The sequence below is a fragment of the Grampus griseus genome (genome assembly GCF_964374135.1).
Source record: "Grampus griseus genome assembly, chromosome: 16".
In the NCBI taxonomy this organism is placed as follows: Eukaryota; Metazoa; Chordata; class Mammalia; order Artiodactyla; family Delphinidae; genus Grampus; species Grampus griseus.
The window spans coordinates 15,094,550-15,113,266 of NC_139010.1; the positions used below are offsets into that span (position 1 = coordinate 15,094,550).

At 40.2% G+C, this 18,717-nt stretch overlaps 1 protein-coding gene across 1 annotated transcript in view; it reads right to left on the bottom strand.

The window, feature by feature from the left end:
• Window positions 1-18,717, bottom strand: part of ANK3 (ankyrin 3) — a gene marked incomplete at its 5' end in the record, with an annotated part of 329,024 nt that overhangs the window by 117,960 nt on the left and 192,347 nt on the right. Inside the window, 6 exon segments of the mRNA XM_082673732.1 lie at window positions 2,017-2,079; window positions 2,239-2,311; window positions 6,313-6,408; window positions 7,149-7,247; window positions 7,335-7,433; window positions 14,850-14,948. Of these exon segments, the coding sequence (XP_082529858.1) occupies window positions 2,017-2,079; window positions 2,239-2,311; window positions 6,313-6,408; window positions 7,149-7,247; window positions 7,335-7,433; window positions 14,850-14,948 (529 nt within the window).

Here is an 18,717-nt window from a genome sequence, read left to right on the forward strand (position 1 = left end):
TGTCAATAGTGCTAAAGAAAAAAAAAAGAAAAAAAAATAGTGCTAAAGAGATCAGAGCCTGGATCACTGAGTTAAAGCCTGAATCGGTGACAAGGATGCTCCCTAAAATGAAGAATTTTTAAAGTCAGAGTTGTTCACATGGAATAGGCAGCCTGGGAATTAGGCAATTCCCATCATGGAGGCATTTGGGCACAGGATCTCGTAACAGAGGTAATTCCAGCACTGGGTGACGGTTGTTCAGACTGAGTGACCTTTAACCAACTCCCTTTCAACATTAAACGCTACAACGTTATGAGGTCAAGAGCCCTTTTCTTCCAACAGCCCCCGGACACATCCATAAAGCAAGGGCTGAGTTTAAAGAAAGATGGATAAAATGAGAATGAAAATTTGCTTATTCATTTCAAATTCCCAAGCTGAGATCAATCTAAAGGAAATGATGGTCATTTCCAGTTAAACAGCTAAATGAAATACCTTCAAATGAAGAGATTCAAAATTTCTTCTTTTTGGAAATGAGTTATCCACATGTATAAGAGTTGTTACATGGTCCATTCAAACTTGGCCTCTCATCAATGCAGCTCTTTGGGGATATCCTGTTAGACACTAGCAAATTTTAGGTCTGTGACTGTCATATTATATCTCATAATAATTTCATTTGACACCATATTTTGTGAGTGTATGCATCTTTGTGAGACCATCACTTTCCTTTTATCTTCTGCACAGGTGAAATTACTCTGAAAATGTTGCATAAGAAAGCAGCGAAATATAATATGACAGTAAGGCATGTTACTCGTAGAGTCCTAACGATGATGCAAATATTATCCACTGGGGGATAAACAGAGGTAAACATACAGTTGATGGTTTATAGAAAAAGAAAGAAAATGATGAGTAGAAACCTTTCATATTTATCAAAACAACATTTACAAACAATGAGACAGGTACTTTCAGGTCCCGAAATGACCAACAAGACATTAGCTCTCCTAGGCGGGCAATCCTTGGCTACAACGCACTTACACTTGGCAGTCACTGGAACTGAAAAAGCTAAAGCGACTTTGGATCAGGGAGGCTTTCCCACTATTTAGGTTTCCAACGAAATCCGGACAAATCAAAGAAGGAACCGGTAATTACAATAGAGACAACCCAGAGGCAGAGAAAGACTAGCTGCACGAAGACTGACCCGAGAGAAAAATACAACATGAGAGACGGAAAACGGAGAAGCAATCAGGACACTGGGAGAGTCAAGTGACGCAGAAAAGAAAACATAAATATAATATAAATTCTACTCTAAACATTTCATTATTGCAGTAAAAAAGGCCAAAAATCTGCCATCTTTGTCATATTTATTTACTGTCAAAATGCTAGTTTTCCAAAGAACAATAAGGATGTCATTCATTAATATAACTCCATAACATGACCTGGTCATACGCACTGATTTTTAAGTAAGGCAGAAAACTAGTAGTTTCTTTTAAGCACATGAAGGATAGTGACAGTCATCTATAATTTGTCTCTTTCATGAAATCAATATTGAAAACTTACATTTTGAAAGCAGTTTTGTCGGGTTGAGGTTTCATTATGAGTTCAAGTTCAAAAGCAACTTTCACTGCAAAGCTTAGAGTACATCTTAGAATGGGCATTTGATCCCTTCCCTTATAAACCCTCTCTTATTAAAAAAATATTTCGATATGAATATTAATCAGATTTTACTTTCTAGGTTTTCAAATGTAAACAATAAAAACAATTTTTATGCTTAATAGAAACAAATAGTAAGAAAGTAATCCAGATAGTTAGTAACACTTGCATTTTCAAATTGAAAAATGCGTTCAAGGAGAGGGGAGTCAAAGAGACTAAAAAGAAGACAGTCAGTGATACCAAATACATGTTGTTTTAAATGATACATTAATTAATAATTGCAAGATAAAATGAAAAGTTAGTAACTCAAGGAAGGGTTACATTTCAAAGATAAGAAATGGAAGATAAAGCTGGTAGTTAAATTTTATCACAATAAAAATTCACAAATACCTTCTTCAACATCTGAGATATATTCGCCATCACTGAGCATCTCAGGGGCGTTGGCTTTACGAACTGCATGATTTAAGTGAACAATGTGTGTGAAAAATGCATGCTCTTGATACTACAACGAAACATATTAATGCTTCTAAAAACATTTTGCAGTGAATTTTCTTCAGGAAAAAAATACAAAGTCACTCTTCGTTACTACGAACTCAAAGGAGGTTTTCATACCTTCATCATCAGACATGTCAAGAACTTCATTCATCGTTTCTGGAACATTCATTTTGTGCTTCTCTATGACAGTCTAGTAACAAAGAAAGCAGTCATTTTAGCATGAGCAGACAGGACATTTTACTGAGACTATTCGTTGCTTCCTAAATTAATCTGTTGGTTTACTGTGGGATTTGTGTGTTGAATATCTTGAAGGCCCCCTCATACAAAATGACATCAAAATTATGCCTTCACAGCACTAAGTTCCTCATCATATACATGGCAGAGAACGAATACAAGGTGAAAGAATTCTAGTGGCCAAGCGCACCAGCTTAAAAGCTTTAGGTCCGCAGTAAAGCTTTTCAAAGGAAAAAAAGGAGAGAGATACTGCCTCCTTTAGTTCATTGCTATACTTCTTCACGGTCTTCATGGATCTGCCACCCCGTTCCACTAAAAGTCTTAGCTGATGATAAGGCAAATGATTGGCAAGAAGCCTGTCTTTATTGCTTGTGCCAAGCCAGCCCCTTCTCGTTTTCCCTTCCTAGGTGTATGTTTCAATTTCTAGAATAAATCACAATATTGAGATTCCAATAACTTTTACAACCATGTGTTTGCAGAAAATATTTTAGAGGGAATGCATTTGCAGGATAATTTTAACTGCCACAAAATTTTCAAGAATGGTATACAGTATGACAGAGCAAAGGCTATACTGAATCTTTTAATTGCTCTTTGATGACTTTTCGCCTAGATAAATTGGATCCGTCCCAAGAACACTGACAGTATTACTTGTTTGAAAATATTAATGACTTAATATGTTTTAGTTTTAAAATGAATCCTCTTTTAATCTGAGCGTATAAAAGACTAATGGTACAAGTCATGTTGAAGTAAAGCATTATTTTGCATTTTTTCCAGCATGTAATACTGTAATTGAACATTTACAAAAAATAAATATTTTATATTAGAACAGTTTTAGATTTACAGAAAAATTGCGAGGATAGTAGAGAGTGTTCACCCAGTTTTCCCTATGATTAACACATATTAGCATGGTACCTTTGTCACAATTCATGAACCAATATTGATTTATTATTATTAATTAAAGTTATATTCGATTCAGATATCCTCAGCTTTTGCCAAATATCCTTTTTCAGTGCTAGCATCCCATCCAGGGTACCGTGTTATCTTTTGTTGTCAATCTCCTTAGGCCCCTATGGCTAAGTTTCTCAGACTTTCCTTGTTTTTAGTGACCTTGACAGTTTTGGGGTGAACTGGTCAGGTATTTTGTAGAATGTCCCTTAATTGAGATTCGTCTCATGTTTTTCTCATTGATTAGACTGGGGTTATATGTTTTGGGGAGGAAGACCACTGCGGTAAAATGTCATTTTCGTTACATCACATCAAGGGCATATACTGTCAACATGATTCACCAGGGTTGACGCTGTACTCGGTCATGTGGCTGAAGCAGTGTTGGTCAGCTTTCTCCCGTAATCTACTCTATTTCCCCTGCTCTCCACACTGTTTTCTTGCGAGGGAAGTTACTACACTCAGACACACTTGAGCAATGGGGAATCGTGAGCCACCTCTTGGAGGGGAAAGTATTTTCATAAATTATTCGGAATTCTTTTGCCTGAGAAATCTGCCTCTTCCTCCATAGTCATTCAATCATTTAACCGTATCAGTAATGAACTCATGGATATATATTTTATACTTTGCACTATACCCCGATACTATTTTATTTCTTTTGTTCAAATTGTTCTGGCTTTGGCCATTGGGAAGTCTTTCAGTGGCTTCCCGTGTCCCTTTAACACGTCCCATCATTTTGTGTATGTATGTTTATTTATTTATTTACGGGGAGGGCCTTACTTTTTGGCACTACCAGAGGTTGCAGGCTCATCTTGTGTATTTCCTGCCCCAGTTGTAGATTTTGTCATTTCTCCAAGGAGCCCTGGTTCCCTCCATTAGAGAAGGCTGTTAGAAACCAACATCTGAGTGATAGAAGTACTCTGCTCCTTGCTACTGAGGGAATTTTAAACAATGCAATTTAAATAGCTTAATGCGTATCTTTTGGATATCTGCTTCTAGCCACTCAGTTTCCTACTCTGCCGTGATTGTAATGTCATTAACTAAAGCATCTTTCTCCGAATTGCCATATCCAATAAGGCACTCCTAGCAAAGATGCAGTATTCTTTTTAAGGCTGCTGAAGGCTCTTTTTAAGAGCCTTAAGGAGACAATGGTCGCTGGGGCTTCCATAACATCTGAACAGAGACCCACCTGCGGGCTGCTGCAATGTGCTTAGTTAGCTTAAGGGCACACACCCCACCCTGAATCCCGTCAGTCCTCTCTGAGCTAGATGACAGGCAACTGCAAAGGCAGGGCTGACAAGGTGGTGTCTCAGCTTGAAATAAAGTCTCAAATACCACAGGGCTGGACTAGGTCTTAGGGACTTCAGTGGCCTCTTTTCTAGTCAATGTGAGCGTTTCATTTGGCGGAAGCCTCATTTACTTCACCAGGCAAACTGGACCTTCCTGTTAGCATGAGTAATCTTTTCTCTCTGGCAGAAAGTCACCTACCAAGTCAGCTGATGATGTTGAGTGAGAAATGGCATGACTGCCGTGCACATTCTTTCACTAGGAACTGGAGCCCTAAAACCCTTTTCTCTCAGTCCATTTCCCGAGGCTGTAACTTTACTTTCCCTGTCTGTAACTTTATTTTCTCCTAAAGCTCTTTTTGATATCAAAGAAATATTTTGCACTTTCCTAACAGGTGAGAAAATCATTGACATTTAATCAAATAAGATTTATATTTTGAACTATTATACCATCTTCAATTCTCTAACATTGAAACAGAAGTTTCACATATTTATTTCAGTGACTTCAAGTCTTTTATAGCATGGTGACACTTGCTTGTTATTTAATACCTTGTCCTTCTCTCCTTTCCTACTCTCAAGAGAGTTACATGGCATATCTATAAAATTAAGGTTAATAAACATTACTTATTTAAACTCTTTTCTCGAGAATTTAATGATAGATTTTAAGATGATGAAATACTCAAGAGGTATATGAAAGCAATAGGTAGGAATTTATTTCTATTCCAGCTATATCTTAAAGTTAGAAACGTGCCCTGGTTGACAACCATTGCTCTAGTCCATTAAAGCTACTGTTTCCGCTTTTGCAAATTACAACATTTCTCTTTTGTGATCAGCAGGCTGAAGTTTTAGTTTCTAAAACCTGTACACAGCCAAATAACTCAACCGGCAGGTAGCAACAGAGTCCTTCAAGCCATGGTGTTTTGTACGAAGCACTGTATATCCAGACTGCAGACGTGAACTATGCCTTCTTCGTGTTGGAAGGTGGCATATGAGAAAAGGAAGTACAGCTGATACTTCCAAGTGCTGCAGAGTCCTAAACTGACACTGTACGGACTCAATCTCAGGCCTGTGTGTTGAGTCATGCAGTCAGGAATAACTCAAGTAAACCTCTGACATGGGGCAATATCTGCTATTGATTCCAAAGTTACCAAATCCTGATGGAGTTCAAAGGCACCAGACGGGGTTCCAAAGAAGTGATTGTTTTTCCTAGGAAAACTCCAATAGGTGAATGGAAGAGAAGCGAGCGTGGTGGGAAAAACTGACTTGGAACCCACCTCTAATGTTTCTCTAACAAGGCAAAAATATTTTTACAATAATGATGACAATGTACCCATTATCATTTGTGAGTTAAAATATTTTAAAGAACCAACTTAGAGTTTTCATCTTTCTTCCACTGTCAAAGAAGGATGTCAAAACATCTCATTAAAAAATTTTTTTATATCAAAATAAAGAAATACATTCAGCTTTCTATGGGACTAAAATCTCTGTAGCTTTTTGAAAGGTATAACTTTTGAAAAGGTATTTTTAGTGTTTTGAATTTTTCTTCCCATCAGAAATGAGAGTTTTGCTTTGCTGACTGCCATTAAGGAGGTGACAGCATTTGGAAATACGGTGCTTAGTTTCTGAATGGAGGAAAAAAGGTTCATCTCCCCAAAGCCTGGAAAAATCTACAATCTGAGAACTGGCTCTTGGGGTAATGGGGTTACAAGGTCTGGCATCCACTACTCACAGTTGTGGTCACAGTCTCTTCAGTTACCACCTTCAGGGTGTCCACCACTGAGATGTAGCCAAGCCTCCGGGCAATGGCCAGGGCAGTGTTCCCATTCTGGGAAGAGGGAAACATGGTCAAGGAATTACAAGTCATTCCACGTGTCTCAGCGCCTGTGTGTTTCCACACGTTTGCCTTTACAAACGTAAGGTGAGTGTCTCACCAGTCCTTTCCCACTGTCACACCCAAAACGCTGTTTCATTAAAGACATACCTTGCACAAAACACACCTAACCTGTCCCTACTCGTACAGCAGAGTCTGGGCTGCTACACATGGAACCCGAGAGGCTTTTTAATGTTTTATGTAATCAAGGAAACAAACACGTGCTTCTTCTTATGTTTGTACTCCCTACTGGGTAGCAGTGGGTTTGTAGGTTTTTTTTTTTTCTTTCCTGTACGCGGGCCTCTCACTGCTGTGGCCTCTCCCGCTGCGGAGCACAGGCTCCGGACGCGCAGGCTCAGCGGCCATGGCTCACGGGCCCAGCCGCTCCGCGGCATGTGGGATCTTCCAGGACCGGGGCACGAACCCACGTCCCCTGCATCGGCAGGTGGACTCTCAACCACTGCGCCACCAGGGAAGCCCGGTTTGTAGTTTTTAAGTGGGAAACATTAATCACATCTCTCTCTCTGGACAACTCACAACAATACAGTTATTGTCCTTTTCCCTTCATTCTACTGAATGCTCTGTTTATGCCTACTAAACACAGAAAGTCAAAAAGTAACCCTGTCCAATAAAAATGTAAGAAGACACCAGCACCCAGCTCCCGCCTCATCATTTAGCTGGCCCTTTGCTCTTACCACAGTGAGTTCATTGGGGGAGGCATTGTTCTGAAGCAAGACATTGATTATATGCGTGTGTCCCTGTTGAGCTGCTTGGTGTAACGGCGTATACCCATTCTGTAGAAGGAAGATGGAAGAAAAGACTCTTACTTCCTTGGACACGAGATCAATGACTTGGTAGATACAAAGGAGAAAGGAGTTTACCTTTGTTTTGGCATTCACTTTTGCAGAATGCTGGAGCAGGAAGTTAACAATCTTGATGTTTCCATAGTGGCAGCCCACATGTAGCGGTGTGTATCCCATCTGTAATTATATATATATATATATAAACTTTATTAAGAAATAATCTTTCTTAACGAGGCAGAAAGAGTTTTTTTTCCCCTATATAAACAAATGCCATTGATAATTCTCAGAGCTAATCTAAGGTATAAATAACAATACCACCTCACATGGAGATAGTTACTAAATGTCCCAACAGTGCTCGCTCTAGCATCGGCTCATTTTATTTCTGTAACAACTTTTCAAGATAGGACGAAAGGATGGAACAACAGACAGCCTAGACAGAAGGATCCAGTGGCTTCTCGCAGAGGGTCAGAAGCGTGCTCAATGGACAGACTTGGACTAGCATTTATTCAACGCTCTACTCTCTCAAAGCGTAAAATTGAGGTTAAAAATGTGAAGTGGTTAAGTGATCACGAAAGCGGTAGATGATGATCAGAATGCGTGACGGAGATACGAAGGACAGAAACACTGAAGCGGGAGAGGCTGGTGTGAGTTCAGGAGGTCTGCGATGTATGAACTTGACCTAGGAATACATGCTCTCGTTAAAGTCTTCTGCCTACCTAGCTAGAGCCCCACACTTTGAAAACCACTCATTTAGACAAAGCAATGGATTTCTTCTCCAATTAATATCCACTGACCCTTGAGGGGCTATAAATTCCATCTATTAAAAAATATATCGTGTGTGTATGTATGTGTATGTATATATAGATACACACACACACACACACACATATAGTCTAGATAATTATTTTTTTAAAAAAGGATATTCCAGGTATTTTTTCTAGATGGCCATAATGTAACGGACTCCACCACACAATTTCAGTGCCCATGGCCAATCTCTGTTTACGATGACACTGGCAGCACCAGAACACTGAAAGGGAGAGCACAGACTTTTAATATTTCTAAATGGGCATGGGTCAGGGGTCCATGTTTTCAAGTGTCTGCATCTCATATGTGATGGCATTAATGTGTCTTTATGGTGACTCTGTGCTACAGACTGAATGTTTGTATCCCCTAAAAGTTGTATGCTGAAACCCTAATCCCAGTGTAATGGTATTTAGAGATGGAACCTTTGGCAGGTAATTTGGTCATGAGGGTGGAGCCCTCATGAATGGGATTAGTGCCCTTATAAGAAGAGAAAGGAGACAGCCTGACTCTTCTCTTTTCTACCTGCTACCAGCACCATGATCTTGGACTTCCCAACCTCCAGAACTCTGAGAAAAAAAGGTTTGTCCAGGCTATAGTATTCTTGTTATAGCAGCCTAAACTAACTAAGACACTCCAGCAAATGGGTGTATTTGAATTTGAAAAGGGGACGTCCGGAACACAGCCGATTGTGGAAGGTGAAGACACCTCAGCAGGGATGTGCTGCCCTAGAGAACTGACTCTGGTTAGATTCTATTCCGTGAACTGAACTGTAAGTGCAGCCACACTGACCAGACCCTGCTGATAAGCTCACCATAACCACATGTATATGAGTCTGACTTAGGACCCCTAAAGCTGCTTCATGCACGATGAAGGGTATCCCATTTTGGGGACCAGAATTCACCTGCCTACTTTGCAGGGTTCTTTCTTGGTACTGAGGAACTCAGGATACTGTGTTAGGAATCAGAATGCTGCTTAGGGAGGGAGGCATGAAAACAGTTTTCTCCTACCAGTTCTCAGTACAATTAGCTTAATCGACTGAAGTAACATTATTCCCAGTGTTAGTGGCAGAGGACTGATCCCAAACCAAAAGATTACGGAAAATATTTTAAAATTTTAAATATTAAGGAACTCTTCAAGTTTCTGGTCAACATGCCTAAGCAATGATACAACACTTTCCAATGGCTACTGTGCTACTGTATTGATCAGATTTTTAAAAGAAATTGAATTATTCTAAGTACCTTAATGTACAGTTTCTTCTCATCCTCATAGCTTCACTGTCACTCCTAGTAAAACCCTAAGTCATTACAGTGGACTGTTAGGACACGGTTGGTCTGGACCCTACTCTCCGCCTCCCATCTATTACATCTCTGAGCTCATCTCCTACGAGTCTCTCCCTTGTTCACGCTGCTCTAAGACATTGGTCTTCTTGCTGCTCCACAAATACTACAGTATTTTCTTAAAAATACATATGCATGCCAGGAAGATTTAGTTTTCATCCAGAGAAACCAAAATTGGGGCTCCTCCATTCATTGAGGGCCACAAAGTTCCCATGGTAAATGGCACCTTGCACATGCCCAGAGAGATGTGATTTGGGAAATTCCCTTCAACTAGTGGCAATACATTTTGGAAAGACCAACTCTTCTTTCTTTAATAACTAAGGAACAGTCATAGTTCAGATAACTGAGCAGTCTTTGCTTGCTTTTTTCACTGTTGCCTACTTATACCATCATTATAAGCTGAAGTTAAGTCATCTTCTTTAGGCAATACTGAAAGGGTGTATTTGTGTAGGAAGAGCAAACAGGTACAGATGGAATATTCAGGCTGCTGTTTCTGATCTATGGTACGTGAGCATAAGATCTTACTGAGCAGTAGTTAGGTGCCTCCCTATGCAACATGGTTTGAGAAAGCGGGAGCAGGAAATCCACACTATTTCCTCACCTCCTAAACCTGTGCTCTCTCGGGTCTGTCTTTGGCCTTCCTTGCACTTGTCATAGTCTTCCTCAGTGAACACACCCACTCACAACTACAATTATTCCCTGATTTTGTTTCAGTTAAATTTTTTGTTTTCAAATTTTTTATGTTGATACTATTGTTTTAGGGAATACCTTTCTCTTGTCACATGTTACACTAAATATTACTTGATAATATGGCAGGCTGTAAGATATTTCTATAAATAGCTTTTTCATAATTTTACTTCAATAAAACTGATTGAGATTGAAAAGTTGCATTTAGTAACAGACAGAGATTTTTCCTTTAGAAAACAAACTCTGAAAATAAACTCTCAGTATCTCATTTCCTGAAGGTGCTACAGTTGAACGTCTTAGCACGCTAAAAAGGAAAAAAAGGTTGAAATTTCTCCTGTAATTTTTTTACTTTATTGTTCACCTCCAAAATTAGTGTGGGGTTAAAATGGAAAACAAAACAAAGATCCTCTCAGGGACTACAGAAGAGTCAAAGATTATGAAAGAGTATTTCCATAATGATAGAAGAAAAATAAGGCAATTGTCATCTCCATCCCTAACCCAGACTATCCCACTTCTGACATCCCTTATAACTTCTTTGACCATTTCTCTTTCTACTGGCACCTTCCTCTTAGCCTACTAACATACTGCCATACTTCCAAACTTGGAAACAATAATCACTCCTTTCAAATATTTCTCTCCTTTCCTGGGTCTATATTCTCTTAAAGCTTCTTGAAAAAACCCTCATTTTTATTCACCATTCCCTTCCATTTTCCCCATATCTCACCATCTCCACTACTCCAGTGAAACTGCCTTCTAATAACCCCAGTGCCACTCCAGTGCACGTGTTTTAGTGTTTTCTCTTCTGTGTCACACTCTCCTTGACAGTCTTCAGTTACTTGGCATCCATGTCATATTCTTTCCCGATTTCCCTCCTGCCCTCAGTCAGGCCTGCTTCCTTCCACCTCCTCCAACCACTTTAAAATATCGTTGATCCTAGGGATTTTGTCTTTGATTTCCTCCACACTGTTCCTCAACGATCACGTCCACATTCACAGTTTCAACGGATACATTTATTCTGACCACGTCCAAATCGGTATCTTTAGTCCAGACGCCCCTCCTGTATCCCAGACCAAAGCTTTAGTCATTTACTAGCTGTCTCTACCTAGAGAGCCCCTAGGTCATGTAAGACTCAACACACCCAATACAGAACTCAGGGTGCTGTTTCTCCAACCAGCTTCTTCTCCTTCACTTCCTGTCTCACTGAACGGGACTTGTGATCACCTGGTTACAGGGCCACATCCTCAGATTTGTCCTGAATTTCTCACTTTTCCTTAGTCCCTATATACACATGGTCTCAAGTCTTACTGTTTGTACTTGTTAAGTATTTCTTCAATTTCTCTCTTGCTTACCAACATCCCATCCGCCCCTTACTTGAGGCCTTCTCTATTCTTCATCTGGACCTCAGCAATTGCCTTCTAACGGCCCCTGCTCCAAGCTCTTTTACCAACTCGTTCTTTGCATTGTCTCCTAGGATCTTTCTAAACCAGATATCTGATCTTATCATCTTCTGTTTACAACCTCTCAAGGCTTCCCAGTACAAACTGGATTAAAAACTTAAGCGTGGCACATCAAGGCCCTCTGAGATCATCTTAATTATCTAGCAGTATCTTGGGGTGTGCCCCCAATTTTTTCTCATGTTCCTGTGATGCTGAACCAGCTACAGACCCCTTCTATACTCCCACCTTTGTAAATAACTCAGTTAACGCCAATAACTCTGAATTTATTTATTTATACATGGGGTCAAAATCAGGCTTTGGACCAGCTAGCTATGTTACCTTACATGAGCAATTCCTTTTCTGTGCCTCAGTTTCTGTAGAATAGGGATACTAATTTTACCAACCTTATAAGATAGTCATAAGGATTCAACAAATTAATGAGGGTAAATGCTTAGAACAGTATCTGACACAGAGAAAATGAGTAGTAAGTTTTGCTATTATTATTACATTTTTATTGTTGTGTCTCCCTCTCTAGACTGTGAATTCTGTGAGGACAAGGAACGTATCACTCAGGTAAGAATCGAACAACTAGAAAGAGCTCTAGAAACAAATGTGAAGAGTATGTATCAAATAAACGTTTTTCATGATTTTACACACATTAAAAGAAAGCTAATTTAACTATTTACTTGCTAATCAGTACCTCCGAGAATCAGTGCTTTGGTGTGCTTTGGGGTGGTCTAAATAAAATGCTTCCAGAGATTCTCCTTTTAAAAAGCAAAACAGGGCTTCCCTGGTGGCGCAGTGGTTGAGAGTCCGCCTGCCGATGCAGGGGACGCGGGTTCGAGCCCAGTCCGGGAAGATCCCACGTGCCGCGGAGCGGCTGGGCCCGTGAGCCATGGCCGCTGAGCCTGCACGTCCGGAGCCTGTGCTCCGCAACGGGAGAGGCCACAACAGTGAGAGGCCCACGCACCGCAAAAAAAAAAAAAAAAAAAAGCGAAAGAAGTGGCTTCATTTCAGCTGTACGACACTGAGCATTAGACCCCGTGGCCAGCCGCACAATTTAGTCTGAACTGATTTGGTGAACTTCAAATACAAAGTGAGCTGGAGATATGGTGGGTCAGCAGGCCAGTGGGAAGGCTGCACGGCTGTAACCAGGATGTTCTGGTCTCTTCCCCACAAGAGAAAAGAGCTCCTGATAATTTAATTATTACTATTTTAAAATTGAAGCCAGTGACTCAAATGGTACCATACATTCTACCTGTCGGCTGCTTGGGGATGTCATCTTTACCAGGAAGAATTTGGAAGCTCATGGGATACAATCAACTCCTTATTTACAAGGCTAGGAAGCAAATCCAAGCAACCCATCTCTTTGCACTCCTGCTCTACTCAACTACGGGACAATCATAGCCTCACTTCTTTTTGGTGCTGTGATCTTTGCTGAGAAGAAAAAGGATGAGAGAGTGATTTTTTTTGTCTCTAATTTTTTTAAGAGACAGAGAAATGCTTTCTGAACTACATCACTTGTAAAGGGCAGGAAAAGGTACATGCTTCAGAAATATTATACTGAGTACAAAAATGATTACAGACTGTGACCTGAGTTGGACAGGGTTAGAAAGAAACCCTGGTGGAGACCCAATACTCTTAAACCGTGGGGTTGCTTTTGCAAATCTAGAACAGAAGGCTCACAGCACCATTTCTTCTCCTCCCAACCTGCCCTTGAGAATCACTGCCTTAATCCCTGACTGAATTTTGGTGGTGTATATGTTGGATGTGTTGAGATAAAAAGTACTGAGAAACAGAACCCTGCTATTGCCTTCTCAAATTTTTAATTTATAAAGGGAGAGGGAACCAAATAAAATGTTTATAAGTCCGTGTGTGTATGTGTGTGTGTGTGTCAACAGAACAACATAGGGTGAATCTATTTACCATGAAGTTGCAAATTTCTAAAGTAAAGATTTCTTTTCTGATGAAAGTGCACAAGCACAGTAAAGAATATAAGCTAAATCCAGTCTGAGCTTTTCAGATTGAAAAATGCCTGTATTTTCATGGAAAGTAACAAGAAACCATTCAGCCACTACTGTTGCCTTTACTGGTTTCTCTGTTAAACATTCAGCTATCTAGGAAGGCATTCGGGGCTAAGGGGTTCTTTTAGAATGAAAAATTTGGAAAGAAACAGAATAGAGGGAACTGGGCACTTAGGCTACCAAAGAGGCCATGGGGACTTGAAGGGCACGAGGCATTTCAGAAATGGGAGTGAGGGAGGCTACCTGGGTCACAGCTCTATCTAAGACTACCCCAGCCAGGGACCATTATATTTGCTTCACTATTTTAATACAGAGTTTAAAAAGCATAAAGGATCTTGCCTGGTCACGTCTCTTTTGGGCAGATTCTTTCTCATAGAATGCAGTATGGGTGGAGAAGCCACAGCCCTAGAGGGTCAGAACACGGTGCAAAGGGTGTAGTCTACTCAGGGCTGCCTCCTGTGCTCGTCCCGTAAATCCAGCCTGACTCTGGCGTCTGCAATACCTTTTTACCTGGCTAATTCCTGGTGACCCTTCTATGTTATTAATATCTTCAATATCTGTCCACACACCTCAGAATCCATCTATATTATACACAGAAATGTTCGTATTCACAGCATAATAGGTAACAAGTATTCATTTTTGTGTCAAAAATGTGACACACAGAAACAAAGTTACATTTTGAAGTAGATACAAGTTTGATATGAAGAGTAACAAAATTAAGTGCTGAAAGAAAATATCCAGAGAAAGACTGATATGAAGTCCTATCTTTGATGATGACACAAAACACCCATGCGTCTTATGTGAGTTTGAAATGGTGGCATTCTATGAGATTAATCAGAAATTTCTTTTTGAAAAGATAACTATTTTGGCTGAGAAAGGGAAGGAGTTGCTAGCGATCATATACACCATAAGAAATTTAGCAAGTGAGTAGTAGTTGAATAAAACTTAATGTATCCTCGACAACTTTTTCGGTATGCATTTCTTAAAACTCAGTCACAAAAATTAAAAAAGGTACAAGCTTTCACACTCTGCCCTTGATGGGCAGATGTGTTGTAACAAGGATTAATAAACTGCATTAACACAGGAGGCAGCAATATGCAGCTACATAAAGTATTCAGGCCAGTAAAGGTCAAAGCACCTGGGACACCACAACCAGAGACACTGGTGTCCCTTGTACAGATACACGTTTGAAATAACGAGTACAAAAGATATGACGGAAGATTTATTTTTGCCCCTAGAGAACTGTACTTGTTCCATACAAGGAGTCACAATGACACTCCGGATGGGCACCATCTTTTTGTGTACCTTTGTCTGGACGTCCACGTGTGCCCCCTGGTTTACTAGGACTTCGGCCACATTCACTCTGTCTTCTTGAGCAGCCAGATGGAGTGGGGTCAGGCCACTCTGCAAAAGATGAAAGTGGTCATCTCACAGGAGGGATGGAGGACACACAGGCGTGCTGGAGAAACAATTTAGGACTTCAAGAAGAGTAAGTCTACAATTTCTATGTTTAAAAAAATCTATAGGGGCTTCCCTGGTGGCGCAGTGGTTGAGGGTCCGCCTGCCGATGCAGGGGACACGGGTTCGTGTCCCGGTCCGGGAAGATCCCACGTGCCGCGGAGCGGCTGGGCCCGTGAGCCATGGCTGCTGAGCCTGCGCGTCCGGAGGCTGTGCTCCGCAACGGGAGAGGCCACAGCAGTGAGAGGCCCGCGTACCGCAAAAAAAAAAAAAAAAAAAAAAAAAAAATCTATAGAGTAAGTTTATATACTAGCATGTGACAACATGGTTACCTGCAGGCTTAATGAAAAATTTCAAACATCCTCAAAAGTGGAGGGAATGGGCTGAACCTTGTGTACTGATCACAGATGCAGCAATTATCAAGGTTTTCCTCCGTTTGCTTCATCCAGCCCTACCTCCTGTTTGTTCTTCGCTTTGCGGAAGTATTTTAAAGTAAATCCCAGACATTATATCATTTTCCTCTTATGTATTTCAGTGTTCACTTTTTTAAAATAGAGTCTTTTTTTTACAAAATTATGCAAGAGTTCTAACGCACTACCAACGCATGACTAGCTTTAGAAAAATTTATTAAAATAAAAACTGTTTATAAATTGAATACTGACATATGATGATATCATTTTCTCCATTAAATATTAATACCCAAGGCTGACAAATATTTTCTTTATGTTGCTTCTGGGTAGGAAAAATGGTCTGTGAAATGTTATATAAATGCTGTCTCATGAGAATGTAATATGAAGGCTATCTCGTGAAAATTTCCAGGTCATTTAATGAGACCAGATACTTGAAATTGACTCTACCACAGAATGGACAGGCTATGTGGTTATCCCAATGGCCAAGAAAAGAATCACCAAGACTGCACCCTGGTTTAAAAGTCCTCTGTAGCTGCATTTTTCATAAATAACATTTAAGAGAACGTAAGCTGGTGTAAGTGCGTCCAGATTCTTTTCTTTCATCCATTATGAGCATACAAGTTAATGTCCTGAGTCCTAACGGCCTCTTTCTCCTCCTCTGCATCTGCGTAGCAAGGCCATCAACCTGTCCTATTTGTCAGAGGAAAGGCGTGAACCAAAAGCAGCACCAGGAAGGGCACAGAACCCTCGAGATGCTGAACAGTATTCATTTAGGAGCTGCTATTCCATCAAACTAATGACAGGACTCAGGAAGAGTCATTCACTCTTGACTTTCTAATACTCTTTACAGACTTTTGGAAGAAGCTCACCCAAACTGGATAAAAGGGGAAACAGGAAAAGGAGGACTGGTGCCTTCACTTGAAATCCAAGAAAAATAAGCCTGGGGCCAAAACTGCCACCACCCAAACACTGACATAATCATAGAACAATGTTCCACGTTCCACTTTAGAGGCACAGATATTTGCAGCTGTAACATTCTGTAAAAGTGTCACAATCCCCTAGTCTAAGTTTGAGACTTTCCAAACCTTCTGAAGAACTTTACTGAGTGGTTCTCAGCACAGCTGGGGGAATGTACTGTGGCTGGTGCCCTACTTTCTCGCGTTCCCCCGTGGACATTCGTGCTGTCCACTCTACCTTTGGCCTGGAGTCACCTCCAGCTTTCCTGGGCTTCCCTCTCTCTCCCTTGGTCTCGAAAAAGGCTTCACTGTTATTATTTATGTGCGAACCACCTGCATGCTCAGTTCTGTCGAGAGCATCATAATCCCGCATTTAAACTCTCTTCTCGTCTGTATTCCTCAAACCACCGTGAGCTTCTTGAGGCAACTACTGTACCTTTAATCCTTGTATAACCAGTCGAGTATCTAGCGTTTAATCCACCCACTAATCGACTGAGTCAGAGGAAAAAGCAAGCATCTTTCGGTAACATAGTATAAATTAAATGAAGAAAAAATTATTTTTACATTCGTGATTTAAAAAACAAAATGTGATGGTTAAAACAGCCCTGTGTGAGTTCAGAAGTTATCTGTTAACCTTTGATAAAGGTTTTGAGCATTGGCTCATTTTAAAAGTGGCATTTATTGGGCACAGAGAGAACACCACCAACTTGGAAGAGCAACAGCTCTGCTTCGTATTCTATTGGCTGTGTAAAGAAATACAGCTACTTGTGGTCTGCAGAATTCGTGTGGGAAAGTGGGAACGTCAAAAGCAAAATTGCACCAGATCAAACGCTAGTACTTCGGCAGGAACGTAGGTTCATGGGCTCTTTTTCTTAAAAACCCGGGAACTGCTGGTGAATAGCAGGAAGAGAAATAAGTGAAAACCATCAAGTGTTTGGTTCAATCATACTTTTCACGAAAGCTAAGTCTTTCTTTTAATATTCATTGTTTAGCAAGTGTGAAATGGGGAAGCGGGATGGGGAAGGGGGAAGGGGTGGAGGGAGAGTAACTGATGTTTAAAACTCTGGCAGCTCAGGAAACATGGACAGAAAACCTGTCAGAGTCCTTATTGAATAGAGCTCTGCGGATTTTCTGTTTTCACACTGGAACTTATTTAATACTTGATACAGAAAATGACTCCTGAGAAAGGAAGCAAAGACTTACAAATGCCTTCTTATTAGACCATTTCTAGGTACTGTGAAGTGCTTGAAAGTTCCTTAAGCGCAGTGTGCTAATGGGAATTTCCTTGGTGATATATTTGCTCATGTAGAGTTTGTCAGGAAGGTGGCTGGGCATTTGCAGGCTTTCTTCCTTTGCTATGTCTTTTGGTCCTCAGAATTCCCTTGGCTGATCTAGCCTACCGAAGCAGACACTGGGAAATTCTTTCTGAAGTGTTCTCAGCCTAAATTTTTTAAAAATGATTTTAAGGTGGATTCAAGGCTAAATACGTATATTGCCACGGGTTAGCTAAAGGAATTTAAAGGAAAAAAAATGTTTATTACACAGTACTTTGGTGTCAGACCTATAGAAAATGTTCACCTGTTAACCAATTGTTCAGGTCTGTATTGTCTCTGGGAGAATTAATGAGATATAATATTCTGGGCTCCTGAGAATAAATACACTGATGGATGCCAGAATGTGCTTCGATTTGAGAAGGCCACGTCCTCCATCTCATTAAGACAGGTTGAATTTTGCAGCAAACTATTATAAGGCTGGTCTATATATTAGTATATGAACCTTAGAAATTCAACAGCTCAAACAAATCCTGATTATAATGACTACTTGAAATTGCTTCGTGATTCCCATTAATGCCGAGGCATACATTCCAAAGGGATGTTTAAAAAGAAAGATATGAGAAAAGCAAATCAGTACACGAGAAAAAAAAAAGAAAATTGTGTTTGGTTTGCAATGATCACAAAGGATTTTCAAGATACTAAAACTGAAAAAAGGTTTTCCTATTCTCTTACGTATGTCTTTTGGTTCATAGAATTTGTTAAATTACCACCTTGGGAATTCAGATTAGTGCAGAGTAACCTTTTCCCCAAACTGTGAAAAGTCTAAAATTAAGACAACTATTCTTTTTCCACTTAGAAGAAGGTGCTGAATGTTAGTCATCTTCCTGACATTTCTGGGAAGTAAAGACTGTTGTCTTTGTTTATTAGAGAATGAAAGTGAGGCTCAGAGATGTCATATAACTTGTCCAATCAAGTTACACGTCAAGTAGGAGTCAGATTTCGGATTCATACCCAGGAAATTCAAAGCCTCTGTGATCACAAAACACAGGCCACATATATTAAAATATTTAAACTA